At 41.3% G+C, this 12,897-nt stretch overlaps 1 protein-coding gene across 1 annotated transcript in view; it reads right to left on the bottom strand.

Annotated features, from left to right (window-relative positions):
- Nucleotides 1-221: 221 nt before the first annotated feature.
- PIK3R4 (phosphoinositide-3-kinase, regulatory subunit 4) overlaps nucleotides 222-12,897 on the bottom strand; it is a 21,753-nt gene continuing 9,077 nt past the window's right edge. The window contains exons 8-19 of the mRNA XM_009866231.1: nucleotides 10,961-11,164; nucleotides 9,924-10,125; nucleotides 8,216-8,415; nucleotides 7,860-8,070; nucleotides 6,566-6,731; nucleotides 5,741-5,905; nucleotides 4,632-4,843; nucleotides 4,266-4,397; nucleotides 3,279-3,379; nucleotides 2,149-2,237; nucleotides 1,610-1,718; nucleotides 222-670 (exon numbers count right to left, since the gene is read on the bottom strand). Of these exons, the coding sequence (XP_009864533.1) occupies nucleotides 500-670; nucleotides 1,610-1,718; nucleotides 2,149-2,237; nucleotides 3,279-3,379; nucleotides 4,266-4,397; nucleotides 4,632-4,843; nucleotides 5,741-5,905; nucleotides 6,566-6,731; nucleotides 7,860-8,070; nucleotides 8,216-8,415; nucleotides 9,924-10,125; nucleotides 10,961-11,164 (1,962 nt within the window). The 3' untranslated portion in view covers nucleotides 222-499. The remainder of the gene's footprint in view (nucleotides 671-1,609; nucleotides 1,719-2,148; nucleotides 2,238-3,278; nucleotides 3,380-4,265; nucleotides 4,398-4,631; nucleotides 4,844-5,740; nucleotides 5,906-6,565; nucleotides 6,732-7,859; nucleotides 8,071-8,215; nucleotides 8,416-9,923; nucleotides 10,126-10,960; nucleotides 11,165-12,897) is intronic.

The following is a 12,897-nucleotide window of genomic DNA, read 5'->3' as shown; positions in this document are numbered from 1 at the left end:
GGAGGGGAGGGCGGGGTGGGCGGCGCCGGGGTAAACAGACGGAAGCAGCGGACCGGGAAGCTCAAGGGGATTTTATTACAGTTCTGAGAGCGTACAGGGACATCAGTGCACGGGTTCTTATTTCGATTCTCAAATTCAGCGTCGGCGCCATCAGACTTGTACCAGCTCCTTGCTTTCTGTGCATTTCGAAAGTGTAACACGTGGGACATGTTTCAGTGATTTTGTGAAATACCCTTGCAAGTACAGCATAGGCAGAATCACAGCAAAGGATTTCCTCACAGTGCCTGGTACTTCATGGAAAAGCTCTAGATATCCAACATCTTTAATAAAAGAAGTGATTAAGAAGTGCTAACAGGGTGGTAGGATACAGACAACTGCTTCTGTCATCACCTTTATAAAGTCTCATTCTATTCCATGATCTGGAAACAGTCCTTAAAAACTTCATTGTAACGCTATTTCTTTATTACAAATATTTACACACTATATATTAGTACAACTTTTATTTCCATACTTTGACAATTCCATCCCTTGACGCAGTTACTATGAACCCTTGCGTGGTTTGGAAAGTTGCGATATCCATGATAATGTCATGATGTCCAACAGGGAGAGACTCAGGACCTTTCCGAGGGGCCTCATCAGTGGGACCCAGTTTTTGCTTGTTTTGAATTTCCTGTAGAAAAACAAGGTGAGAAATATTATTTACAGAAAAGCAAGTGTTTGCAAAGGGGGATTATCACACTTACGATGTTGTAGAAAGATAAAACCCCCTTTAAAACAAAAAAGAACCACTCTAACACCTCTAAGACCCCAAATCTCCCATCTTTTGTTAGTTTTCTTAGGATTACTCCTTGGTTCATTTCTTTTCATCACACCAACCTAAGTCTTAATCTGAACTGACATTATAGCTCTCTGACTAGGGAAAGTATGGTTTTTTTCCTCATATTTATTTCAATGACACTATAAACTACAATTTGATAATTCTATGGGGGGGGAAGCTCCAGACACAAATATTTTAGCTTCCCCAGGGTTTTATAAAATCTGGTTCAACAGCATGAATATAATTAAGAACTTCACATGAAATACTCAAAAGTCACAGTGCATAGGTAGAACCTCACTGACTTGGACTATTTTTTTCAGACAGTCACCTTTGAAGTAGCATTCATTGAGCTGCACTGAAACAAAACACTGTGCTGTTCAACAACTAGCAACGCTGCCCATTCCAAAGGTCATTCTGAAGGATATAATAAAAACTACAGAGTTCTGCTACCATATTACTTTGGTGCCAGTACATCCCACAATGTCTTGCTAAGATTCTACAAAAAAGACATTCAAAATACTAATCAAAGGTGTTAAGTCACTGGGTTTCGATAACTCAGCAGAAACACAACTCTGGCTTCTGCATGCACATATTGTCTGATTAGTCTTAGTCTCTCAAAAACAACTGATTTTTTTTTCTTTTAAAATAACTTCTTCTGCACTGTCTTAAAATGCAATACTGACATCATCCATAAAAGGTCAGAGCGAGATACTTCTAATTAAGACCATCATGCAATTAATGTAATCCATAGCGCCACTCAAGAGGCAAGCAGAGTCTACCAAAGCAAAATACCTGAACCACCTCCGTGCCCTCAATTATCTTCCTGTAGTAGGAAACAGATGGGCAATTTGAACTTCCAGCAACAACATAGGATCTCTCAGGGTAGGCTAGATCCCAAAACCTAAACACAAAGAAACAAAATCAAGTTGAAAACATTACATTTTATCAGCTTAATAGGGCTGCTTGAAAACTGTCTTGGTCTTATGATGAAAAAGAGTGGGCACAAATGCTGTATAATTTCTACACTTGATGGAAGACAGCAACCCAGAGAAATCAGCATTCACATCAAGCTTACACCAGACAGACTGTTTTGCTTCCCGCAGCCCACCAAGAACATTACGGAAGGGCACGTGCTGTGTTCCAGAGAAGCACAAAACTTGGGACTACTTGTGCTGAGAACAATTCTCTCAGTTTGCTGATGCTTGCTGATGAACACACTTTCAGCAATTTTGCTTTGGCTTCTTGGAGATTATGTGACACTTGGCAAAGTTCAGCACATCAGCAGGGGTGGAAGGGAAGGTGTCAAACAAAAATGTTACTGGTTCTATTACCTTATTTTCATGTCTGAGCCTGCTGTCAGTAATATGGGATTACCAGATGCTGGACTACAGTATATTCCATGTATGCTGTGAGGTGAAGGCTAGTAGGGAAAAGGGAACAAATTATTACCAATAGCTGTTGCCATGCTTCATGAAGGGAATGCATTTTTTACCACATTCATCTATCTATCCAATTTCCAATTGTTTCTGAGAAATGCCAGGTTACTTTGTTAACAGGCCATGTCTAAATATATTACGGTAAATTGCTTCCTTTTATTCCTTGGGTTTCACAGAGCAACGCAACAGATTTACCTCTGCATAATGCTTTTTTGGAATCTTGGAAATGATATTCTCAAAGGTGCCAAATGGGAAAGATTGTTTCTAACAGAATCAGGTGGGCAAATCATGCTGAAAACATGTGGATGCTCAATTTTTTAAGGGACAGACATGTAACAGAAAACCAGCCTGAATCACAAGTTCCCTTGTGTGCAAGAATACGACTAAAATGAACTCAACCTGCAATCTTTGTAGGACGTACAAATTCAAGCTTAGATAGGTTCCAGATCTGCATTTACAACATTTTTAGAAGCTGTGGTTATTTTTTTTTAAGTATTTGTGTTTTAAGAAAGGTATCTCATGTTGCTCCTTCCCCAATTAACTCCTTGAAGAAGAGGAACTTCATGCTTTAAACCAGCAGTTAAGTATAGTACTGGCACTATACTACAGAAACAAAATTCAAGAGAGCAGATGCTTACAGAAGTATGCACAATCCCAGAAAAAAAAGCAGGCAAAACTAACTACAAAATGCCACACCTCAATTTTGGCTTTGCCATAATATTTACGGGCTTGACCAGCTCACAGGATTTCTAAGAACACAACTGGATACAGCAAGCGTTACAAGTACATTCCACAGGCAGTGGAAGGTATGAACAGAAATTCAGGTTACGCTGTTGTTTTACAAAGGGGATTTGATTTTGACAGAAAAAAAAACAATTGCAGTGCCAAAATAAATCCCATGGCAAGTTCCTGGTGCTGAATGGGCATGGCCCTGTCCACACGCAGCCGTCCTGATGCGCGGGATAGACCATGACGTTGTTCTAGCCCAGCTACGGAACAGAAACAGGAAAAGAAAAAGACCAGACCTGCAGTTCTGAAAGAGGAGGCGCGCTGCTGGCCCACAATGTGAAGCGTCGATCCCCAGTTTCCATATCCCACATGGACACTTCATTATTGCCCTGGACAGCTACAGGAAAGATATTGCCAGTGCAAAAAACATAAAGCAGGTCAGCTGGCGCTTCCTACTTGTGCTCTACTGACATGACAGAGAGGGGAAGACACAGAGACTCTCTCCAGGTGCTCTCCACAGCTTTTGTGGTAGTCTTACTTTAACAGTAAAGCCACGCATGTGTTTTGTTGCTCTTACTGCTTAGTAGAATCTTCACTGGAATTGAAGTGCCTCACTTAAGAGAGTTTAAATGAAACTTGCTTTAACCTCCAACTCTTTTTTAAAGGGTTTGCTCCCTAGATAACTCCTCATCCTTCTTTGAGAAAGATGGATGGTCCGTTCAGCATGGTCACATGCAGTGCGAGTGAAGCAGCTGTGAGGATACAGATGAAGAATCTTGGGAGATTTTTTGAAAGCTCTAACCCATGATGCAGCCGGATTAGACTCGTGTGGGAATTGGAATGGGAAAATCTTTCAGTCTCTGCTCTACAGAGGCAGTGAAGGCAGTGACAAAATTCCCATCGACTTCAGTGTATGTCACAATTTTGGGGTTTGTTTTTATAACGTTTTGTCCTTAAAAAGTGGTGTGGTAGACAGCACTCAGGAAGGGACCCTCGTGAGAGCTGTAATGCTCAGAAGATAACTGTAAAGTCTGTCTGTCATTTTCATAATGCCTTAACACTACTTCTTCCTCCCCATACCTTTTTTAGTTTCAAAAAGTCAGGAAGAACACAGTGGCAGAACACAAGTATGAACTTTTCCCTTCTCTCCTCAAAGCAGGCACAGGAAAAACTAAAGGAATTTAAAAAAAAAATCACAACTCCCCCCAGGGCTTGAAGCAGAAGCTGAAGCTTCTTTAATCACAACTCTGGCACCGGCGAGGTAAGTTGAAGGTATCTTTTACCTGCAATTACCCAGGACTGATAGACAGGGTGCATCAGCAGCCGTCTGATTCGGGCCTTGGAAGGATGAGAATGGCTGGAGATGGGCAACTGAAACCTCATGTCCCAGCATGCCATGGTCCCATTGCTTGTTCCTGGTGAGAGAAAGCTCCCCACAGTCAGAGGGATAAACACATGAGTTTTTGCCCATATCCTTGTGCTCTCTTCCTAGGGAGGTGGACTTCTGCCTCAAGTACTCAGAGGGCAGAATACTTTCTCTGCTCTTGTTTGAGAAAAGCATATTCTAGTCATAGAAGCCATAGTTATTGTAAAGGAAAACCACAAGGGGGACAGCAGAAAGAGAAAGCTAATAAGAAATAGATGCTTACCAATACACAGCCAGCATTGGTGTATGTCCACAGCAAACGAAGTTATGAGGCCTAACTTCAAATCATGTTTCAGCATCCAGGCATTGCTGCTGGATCGCAAATCCCATCCAACCAGGGACCCGTTAACGGTGCTGTAAGCCAGCACTGACTGGGCTCCCGAGTTGAAGTGGTGCATATCTACCACACAGCCATCATCCTTCAGATCCAAGGACCTGGGTTAAATGAATAAACTAATTTAGAAACCGATATTAATCCCTCTGAGTTTAAGGCTCCTTTCAACAGCTAATGCTGAGCAGCATTTTCCTCTTCGCGTCACTTCTCACGGCATCTGGCAGAAATAACTTCCTGGTTTTAGTCAACAAACACTCACCTGCAAGTCTTCCACAGGCTGGTAAAACGCTGTCAGCAGCTCTTTGCAAACATAAAACATAGCTCTGGGGGCTCCCAGTCTGTTTGACACTTCTCTCCCATTCACACTCCACATTCATCAGATATTGGTCTATCTGGAGTTTACAGGCAGGGACACCACTCTCCTACCAGCACCGCCATGAATCACATACTGCGTGTGCAAGTGGGCACAAACACAGCGTACACCAAAAGGGAACATCTGCTTCATGGTTTCCATCTCCATTGGATTTTAATTTCTGAACTTAATCCCAAATAAGAGAGGATATTTGAGACAGATACCGTCTAATTTGCACAGAAAAGAGGTCTTTGAGATGTTTGCTAGATTTGTTAGGGCCTCGGCATGTCCCTCACTCAAGCTGGAAGAGTAAGCTGTTGAATCAGTGTCAAATATTTAAAATTTACTAAATCACCCCCAAAGAGTCTCCTAAACAGTATCCCACCTCCCTATCTTTGCCTTACTCACATTAAAAACCTGGAAGAAAAAATTGCAAGTCTGAGGCCAAACCAGCCAAACCACATGCTGTACACTTGTAAACATTTATCTAACGACCTCTAAAAGAACCTCCAAAATTACTTTGTAATATTAACATTGTGACAGAGGAGGTAAGAAACTACCAATCCAAGTGCATCAGTAAAAAGAACTGAGAATTATTCAGGCTGACTGTTTCAAGCTCTGCAGTTTAACTGTTCTAAGTACATACCTGCTTTGTATCGGGTGAATTTTAGGGGATTTAGGGAGCTTTGAAGCTTCAATACTAAGAAGCTGGATGGCACCATTATCTGAAGCTATAGCCAAGTAATGCGAGCCTTGGCAGAATGTAAGTGTCTTCACGTGTCCTCCAATCCGAGAGTATGTCAAAATTGACCTAAATAGTACAGAGAGAGAGAAAAAAATGAGGAATTTTCTTGCGGCACTTAAAAAAAAATAAATTACTTCTCTCAAACACTTACTTAAAATCAATGGTGAGAGAGAGAGCTCTGAAAAATAACATTTTCTAAGTGTTCCAAAATCAGAAAGCTCATGTTGCCTCTGCAAGCTTAACTCTCCATCTTTGAGCCTCTAGGTTATGACAGTCTCCAACTGCAGAAGCACACATCTGTCTCCCAGTAAACTAAAGGTTTAACCTAGATCTGTATCAGAGCCATACTGCATCACCTGTGTTTCACCCAGCAATACAGCTTTTCTGCATCAAACATCAGTGGCTGAGAGTTAAGCATAAAGCTAACGTTTTCCAAAAAATCCAGATGGCAGCACCAGAATATATTTATGTATGTATAGAAATTAAATCAAACAGCCTGTAATTACTAAAACTGCAAAGCAGGCCCTTTGCATTTGCTAGTGATTTTTTCTTTTATTAACTAATTGAAACAGCAACCTAATATTTTACAGCTGCATGCCAAGAGGAACAGCAGTATATTTCATTATTAATATTTTCTGCACACCCACAAGTGATTTGTATTTTGCTCTCCGCTCTATTTTGTGCTGTAGAACAGCAGCCGCCAAGTCTCACAAGTTTTAAAGCTACCTGGTTGTAGTGGTTTTTCCTTCCATTTTTTGACTGTTCCAGATTTTCACTGTGCCATCGTTCGAGCAAGTGGCAAAAATGGAGTGTTCATCAGAGACTCGAATGCGGTTCACTGCAGACTTGTGCTCATGAAGGTGAGCTACCAATAATCCTTTGGGACGCCACCCTACAGGGAAAAACAAACTCATAACTTTGGTGTTGATTTCATCATCTAACCAGGAACATGCAAACCTCCCTGATCCCAACCACCAATGGTTGTATCGGGATACAGTCACTATGGCTGTGAAACACAGAAGGCAGTAAAAACACACAGCTAAGGCATTTTAAATATTAGAGGCAAAAGCCTAGTTGCTACATTCTAAACTAAACCCTACTGGTAGATCTGGGTAAAAGTTTTCTTTAGAAGGGCTCCATGTACATTCAGTGGAAATACAAAGAGCCTTTCTACATAGACTTTGTAGAGCTAGTAGCACACAGTTCTGCTATCAGCACGCAGCCTGCTGTGCTGCAAACGGCAATCCCGTAAATGCTCAAAACACACATAACGAGCAACACATTTAAACAGGCTGAAGTTCCTAGATTGTCTGTAGAGTGCTTGAACGAACAGGCTCAGTGTTGCACTACACTGTCATCCCTCTGTACCTCGTAAAATGAAATAACAGCTCTTCTAAATACCACAGAAAATTTACTCCAGTCCTTCAAGAAGAAATTGAGGAGTTGAGCTGCCACGAAATAACTCTTGTCAAGAAATTGCCAACGTTGGTGTGATGTTTCCTCCTCTGAAACAAGCAAAGCAGAAGTACCTGGCTGCACTTCTAACAGGCAGAGTCATCGTTAGCGAAGGATCAACAGGAGATGAAGATCTCCTTCAGGACAGATCACAGCAAATTTCAGAATAAGAACAAACTTCAAATAGGAACATTTTTCTGGCATCCACTTGCTTGTGTGGCAGAGTAGGTCAGCTGCTTGTGTTAGAATGTATTATTTCATGGGTTGTAGAACTCTCTTCAGAAGACAAACACTTGGCTTAGCCAAGCTCAGTCAAGGTTAGCCCTGTTCAAATCCTATGTGGTGGGATCGTTTGTCTGATGGTTACTGCAAAGGTAAGGATTTAAGTTCCAGACCCTCTTTCATAAGTCATGTTTGCATTTTGCCAAACTTCTGCATAGCAAGCACTTTTCCTAAACTAACAATTTCCTCTTTTCCTCACCTTTTGCACTTTTTGCTTGAGATCATGATGTTTTGACTCACTTATTTTTCTTTTGTATGGTAACCTCAGGGGCCTGTCACTTACCTGGAGGCGGAGGCTTGCTTTCCCACTCAGCGTTCTCCATCATCTGTTTGGCCAGTCTCTCGGCATTACACTGTTCTCGTTTCTGCTGGATCAGCTGCTGAAGTTCAGTTTTGCAGGTGGTGATGCGCAATTGGTGCGCAGAAGGGGATGCTGTACTGCTCAGGACCTGCACGGTGGGTTTCCTGGGTTGAACAACTGTTCCATCAGTGGCCTGTAAGAGGTAAGCACTTAAAAACAGATGTCTGTCTTTTTACACACAGATAAATCCTGCTCTTAAAATTACTGGGTCACACCAAGGAAAAATGGAAAAATCTTTTGTATTGAATCAATTAAATTAAAAAATTTTCCAGCAATACCTGGGAGGAGGATGATAAAGTGGCACAAATGCCAGCTGAGGACTCTGAACGAAGTGGTTTCCCAGCTTGGACGGCTTCAGGATCTGTAGTTTGCCCGTGTCCCTTCGGTATCGGCTGGGAGATGTTAGTTGGTTCCAGGGACCCAAACATGCTTTTCCATTCTTCATTTACATTGGAATCTTGTTTTACATGTTTTCTAGCTATAAGCGACCAGGACGGAGAGGGAGAGCAAAAACCCCATCATTATGACAACATCCACTGAGGCTAGCCATTAATTTCAGACTACATGTGAGTCCAGTGCTTATATGCCAATTAATTCTAAGAGAGAAAAAGTACTGTGAGGTTGTTTAAGCCACCTAACAGGGATTTATGAGGTTACCAGGACAAGTGCTCTGTTTACACCTTCTTAATCCTACAGTCAACTCATGCAATGAATCATTCCAGAACAGGGAAATTTTGTGTCTAGAAGGCTGCAGGATTAGATTCCACATGATAATTTTTTCTTATGAGAGTTACTGGAGTTAAGACGGGCAAAAAATTGTAATGGCACAGTACGTAAATCATTGTCAGTGTCAAATACAATCAATTTTTCACCAGATTTTCACAACATCACCTGTAGATTCAAGAATTTTATCTGTAAATAGGAAATTTATTTATTTTCAGCACTCCTCTAGAGCCACTTAAAACTGTGACATACAGAAAGCAAAATGAAAACGTGACAAATTATATTTGAACAAAGGCAATGAGGAAGCTAAAGGCATGAAGGTTTTGTGGGTGACAGTTTTGGATGAAGTCAGTCAGTTCAAATACAGACTTCGCATACTAACTTTTAAATCCACTCCACTCCCGACTCCATAGAGTGTAAAAAACCATGACACATCCTATACTTAGGTACCTTCCTTTAGAATGCTATGCAAAACATTTGCAAAATAGCATCAAATAAGATGGCAATAGCTACCTGGTTTGTAGATATTTCTGTATTTTTACATCTGAAAACACAGAACCTATCAGAGCTGTACAAAGCCTTACAAGACAGAGCAAAGAGGAAGCTTATTGTCTGGAAAAAAAGAATTTTGAGGATACAAAGAGCAAGAATAGTTAGCAGCAAGTGGATTTCAAGGCTGAAGAAGGAAATATAAGAAGTTTTCCAAGGTGAAAGAGAAGCAGGCACCAAAGTAAAACGAGGGTGGATGAGCAGCTGAAGAACCCTAAGGTCAAAAAGCACGTACTTGGTGGGTGAGCAACTGCTGGCACTCCTCAGTGCCAGCCTGTTCCAGCAGCACACCTGGGCCTCAGTTTCCTCCAGGCTACCTCAAGAAAACATCCCAGATTTTACAGTTAAAGAGCTCACAGCTTCTTGAGAGGAAACAGAGTTAACAGAGATATAGCCTTCATAATTTACACTGGGTCACTAGAGTCCCTTTTGTCACCATAAGCTAAATAACTCGTGTGTATTACTACTGCAAATGCAGTCAATTTAAATAGTCTCAGGGGGAAAATAACCCCATCTTTCACCAGTCCAGAAAGCACTCCAGCACCTCACATTTCAAACATCAGCAGTAATTTTCTAACTGCAAACTCTGTGAGGATGATGATAATTATGTCAGCTGCATTGCTGAGAACACCTGCTGGGTAAATCAAAGATTTAATTCTCTGACCCTGAAAGAAAGGCTGTATTTTATCTATGCAGACCACAAGATATACCAACCTCGTTTGTCATCAGGCTCCTGCTTTGTTTTAACAAGATCCACGTGTCTCCCAGTTATTCCCAGAGCTGACAAGTCAATCACCCCTTTCTGACTACTGTCGTGGAGATGGCTCTGATCCACTATATTGGCTTTGGCTTTATTTGATTTTAACATAAAGTCTTTCAGTGCTAGCAGTTTGTCTTCTTCCTCCTCAGTCATCCCCTACAGAATAAAAGAAAATGTATTATTATTTACTTTTGAACAAGAACATGCATCAAGTAATGAAAATGTAAGACGTGGAAAGACTAATGACTGGCTCAGAAGCGGAAGGAGAGAGAACATCCCCAGAATTCAAGACACAGGTCTATCACCCACACAGGGCTTTGAGTAAGCTGCTGTAGTACAAGAATATCTTTCCCCCGCAGAAACAGGGCTAGGAATAGTGAAAGGGCAGAACACTGGATCACCAGCTGGTGCAATCTGCTTCATTGCCACCTAGTACGTGCTTACAGCCCACAAGCCAGCAGGGAAAAAAAAAGGAAAAAAAAAAATCCAAAAAAGCCCTCATAGACACTCAGCTGCAGTTCTTCCTCTTCCCAGCTCTCGCTACTTTGTGTGGGCGATCCTTAGTGTTCCCCACTTCACATATAAGCCTCAACACTTTCCAGCTTCCTTTGGCTTTTGCACGGTTAACCTGCACATTTCTCTCCAACAAATGCACACTCTTCTCTCTAACACTCTACACAACACATACTCTGTAACACTGATACCATCACAGATGTGTCAGAAAGTTGAGATAAACAACTGAAGTCTTTACAAAGATGACTGGGAAATCCAAACGTAAGGTTGACCTATTTCTGGCAGATCTTTTCAGAATCTTCCTTGACTCCTGAACTCTTTGTCCTACAAGCATACTGAAATCAATGAAGTCAGTGGTCTGCAGGATCAGAACCTCAGACTGGGGGTCCCTCAGAGCAGCAACTGCAAGGTCTCTGGAGACATATAGAGCCCAAGAATCTCAAGCCTGACTTTTAAAATAAAAATAAAACCCAATCACTTGTGAAAGTAGCTTCTTCAACAGCTGCGCAATGGCAGGGTCCTCTGGGGGTGGGCAGTCAGGGAGAGCACCATTCCTCTTCTTCTGACGCATCTGGAGGTGTCGGAAGAGGCTTGTGATATCCTTTGATCTTAAGACATAATCAAATATGGAACGGCTGACCGGCTCTTTAAGTACACTTAGGAGGACTATTTCTTTATCTATCTGCAATTCAAAAAGAGAGACTAGTCAATACGGAGGAGGATGATATCCATATAAACATCTCGCAGTAAATGCTGTCGTCTCACATAAGATCACATGGAAAAGACCATTGGGATCGAGTCCAACCATTAACCCTACACTGCAGAGCTCACCCCTAAACCATATACCCCAACACATCCAAATGACCTTTAAACACACCCAGGGATGGTGACTCAACCACTTCCCCTGGCAGCCTATTCCCAGGTCTGACTATTCTTTCTGTGAAAATTCTTTTTGTAATGTCCAGTCTAAACCTATCCTGTTGCAGTTTGAATCCATTCCCTCTACAATGTTTGCACTTTTTTTTTTTCTTACTAGCTTGAAAGTCAGTAATAGGACAATCGCAAATATTAATGTAAAAATCAATCTTTTCCTGTGAGGGCATGCTCTAAAAAACAGTTTCTGGCTCAGTCCTGAAGCGATGCTTTCAAACTTGCAACAAAAAATGAGGTAGGACTTAAGAATTATTGCACATGATTGTGCCAATAATCTAGACGCAACTTCTGTCCCTTTGTGAAAACAGCATCTTTCCCTGTGTTGGTTGTATCAGATTTTTTTTTTTCCCTGTTTTCCCAGCAGTCTCAGAATGTCAACTTGGCATTACTATATGGGATTAAAATAATATTTCACACTTTGTCTTTGTCATACATTTACCCTGTAAAAACACAACTAGAACAGCTCTTCCCCTGTGGCAAATTACTGACTTCTTCCTACGTGTACAAGGGAATAAGGATGCATAAGCACGTAATTAAGTAATATTCAAAAGCATATTAGGACGTTAGTAAACGGTCATACAAAACCGATGAGTTAAGGCATAATTTAGAATCATTAGCAGGGCAGTCCTCATAAAGATTGTTCATCACTATTAGAACAGAAAAAAACAAACAAATTTCTATTCTCGCAGGTGGCGATTCACTGTCTGTCTGCATTCAGAGAATGTGTCTGGACAAGAAGTCTTGTACACAATCCAGATTATTTGCGGCCTCAACCCTCCTTTGAGTTTATACTTTTATTTTAGTACTTGATCTTTGCTGTTTCACTTGTAGGTCTTACAATGGCAGGGAGGAGGGCAAACCATATGCACGAAATACGTGCCCAGTTACACTCTCACAGTTAAGTGGCCAAACTTAATTTAGCCCCAAATTATGACATAAATGCTTGTACAGAAGTTAGGATACTCAAAATAATGAATGGGAGATGGTGAGATTGGGACTGCAATTCTTCCTCCGCAACAGTGTCAGAAGAGCTCATTCCTGTAACGTGCTTCTCACAGCTATCTAGCTGAGAAACAACTTCAAAGCAAGGACTTCTTTATTACAGTCCAACTCAGTGTTGCCTCCTACTTGCTTACTACGTTTAGTGTTGCATAGCAAAGATTTATATACTAAAAGGAAGCAGGAAGTAAACAACACAGAAATTTATCAGCCAATGCCTCAAACATAGCACAAGGTGCCTAGGGAGATGTAAACAAGGAAAATTCTTATTTTAGTGAAGTTACCACCCGCATGTTTTACAAGAAAACGCTAAACACGTGATGCCCTTTACAATTTAAGTACTGCCGCTGTTTCTTATCCATTTAAATGCCTGAGAGATGCTTTCTACAGGTCCTGAAGTTCGATGAAAGATGCCTGTACGACCACATTACTGGCACCAGGCAGGTCATCCCTGGTCATGTGCTGCTACAGAATGACTTCACT

This window comes from Apaloderma vittatum, unplaced genomic scaffold (genome assembly GCF_000703405.1).
Source record: "Apaloderma vittatum isolate BGI_N311 unplaced genomic scaffold, ASM70340v1 scaffold10873, whole genome shotgun sequence".
Taxonomy (NCBI): domain Eukaryota; kingdom Metazoa; phylum Chordata; class Aves; order Trogoniformes; family Trogonidae; genus Apaloderma; species Apaloderma vittatum.
This window is presented reverse-complemented; position numbering and strand designations above follow the sequence as displayed.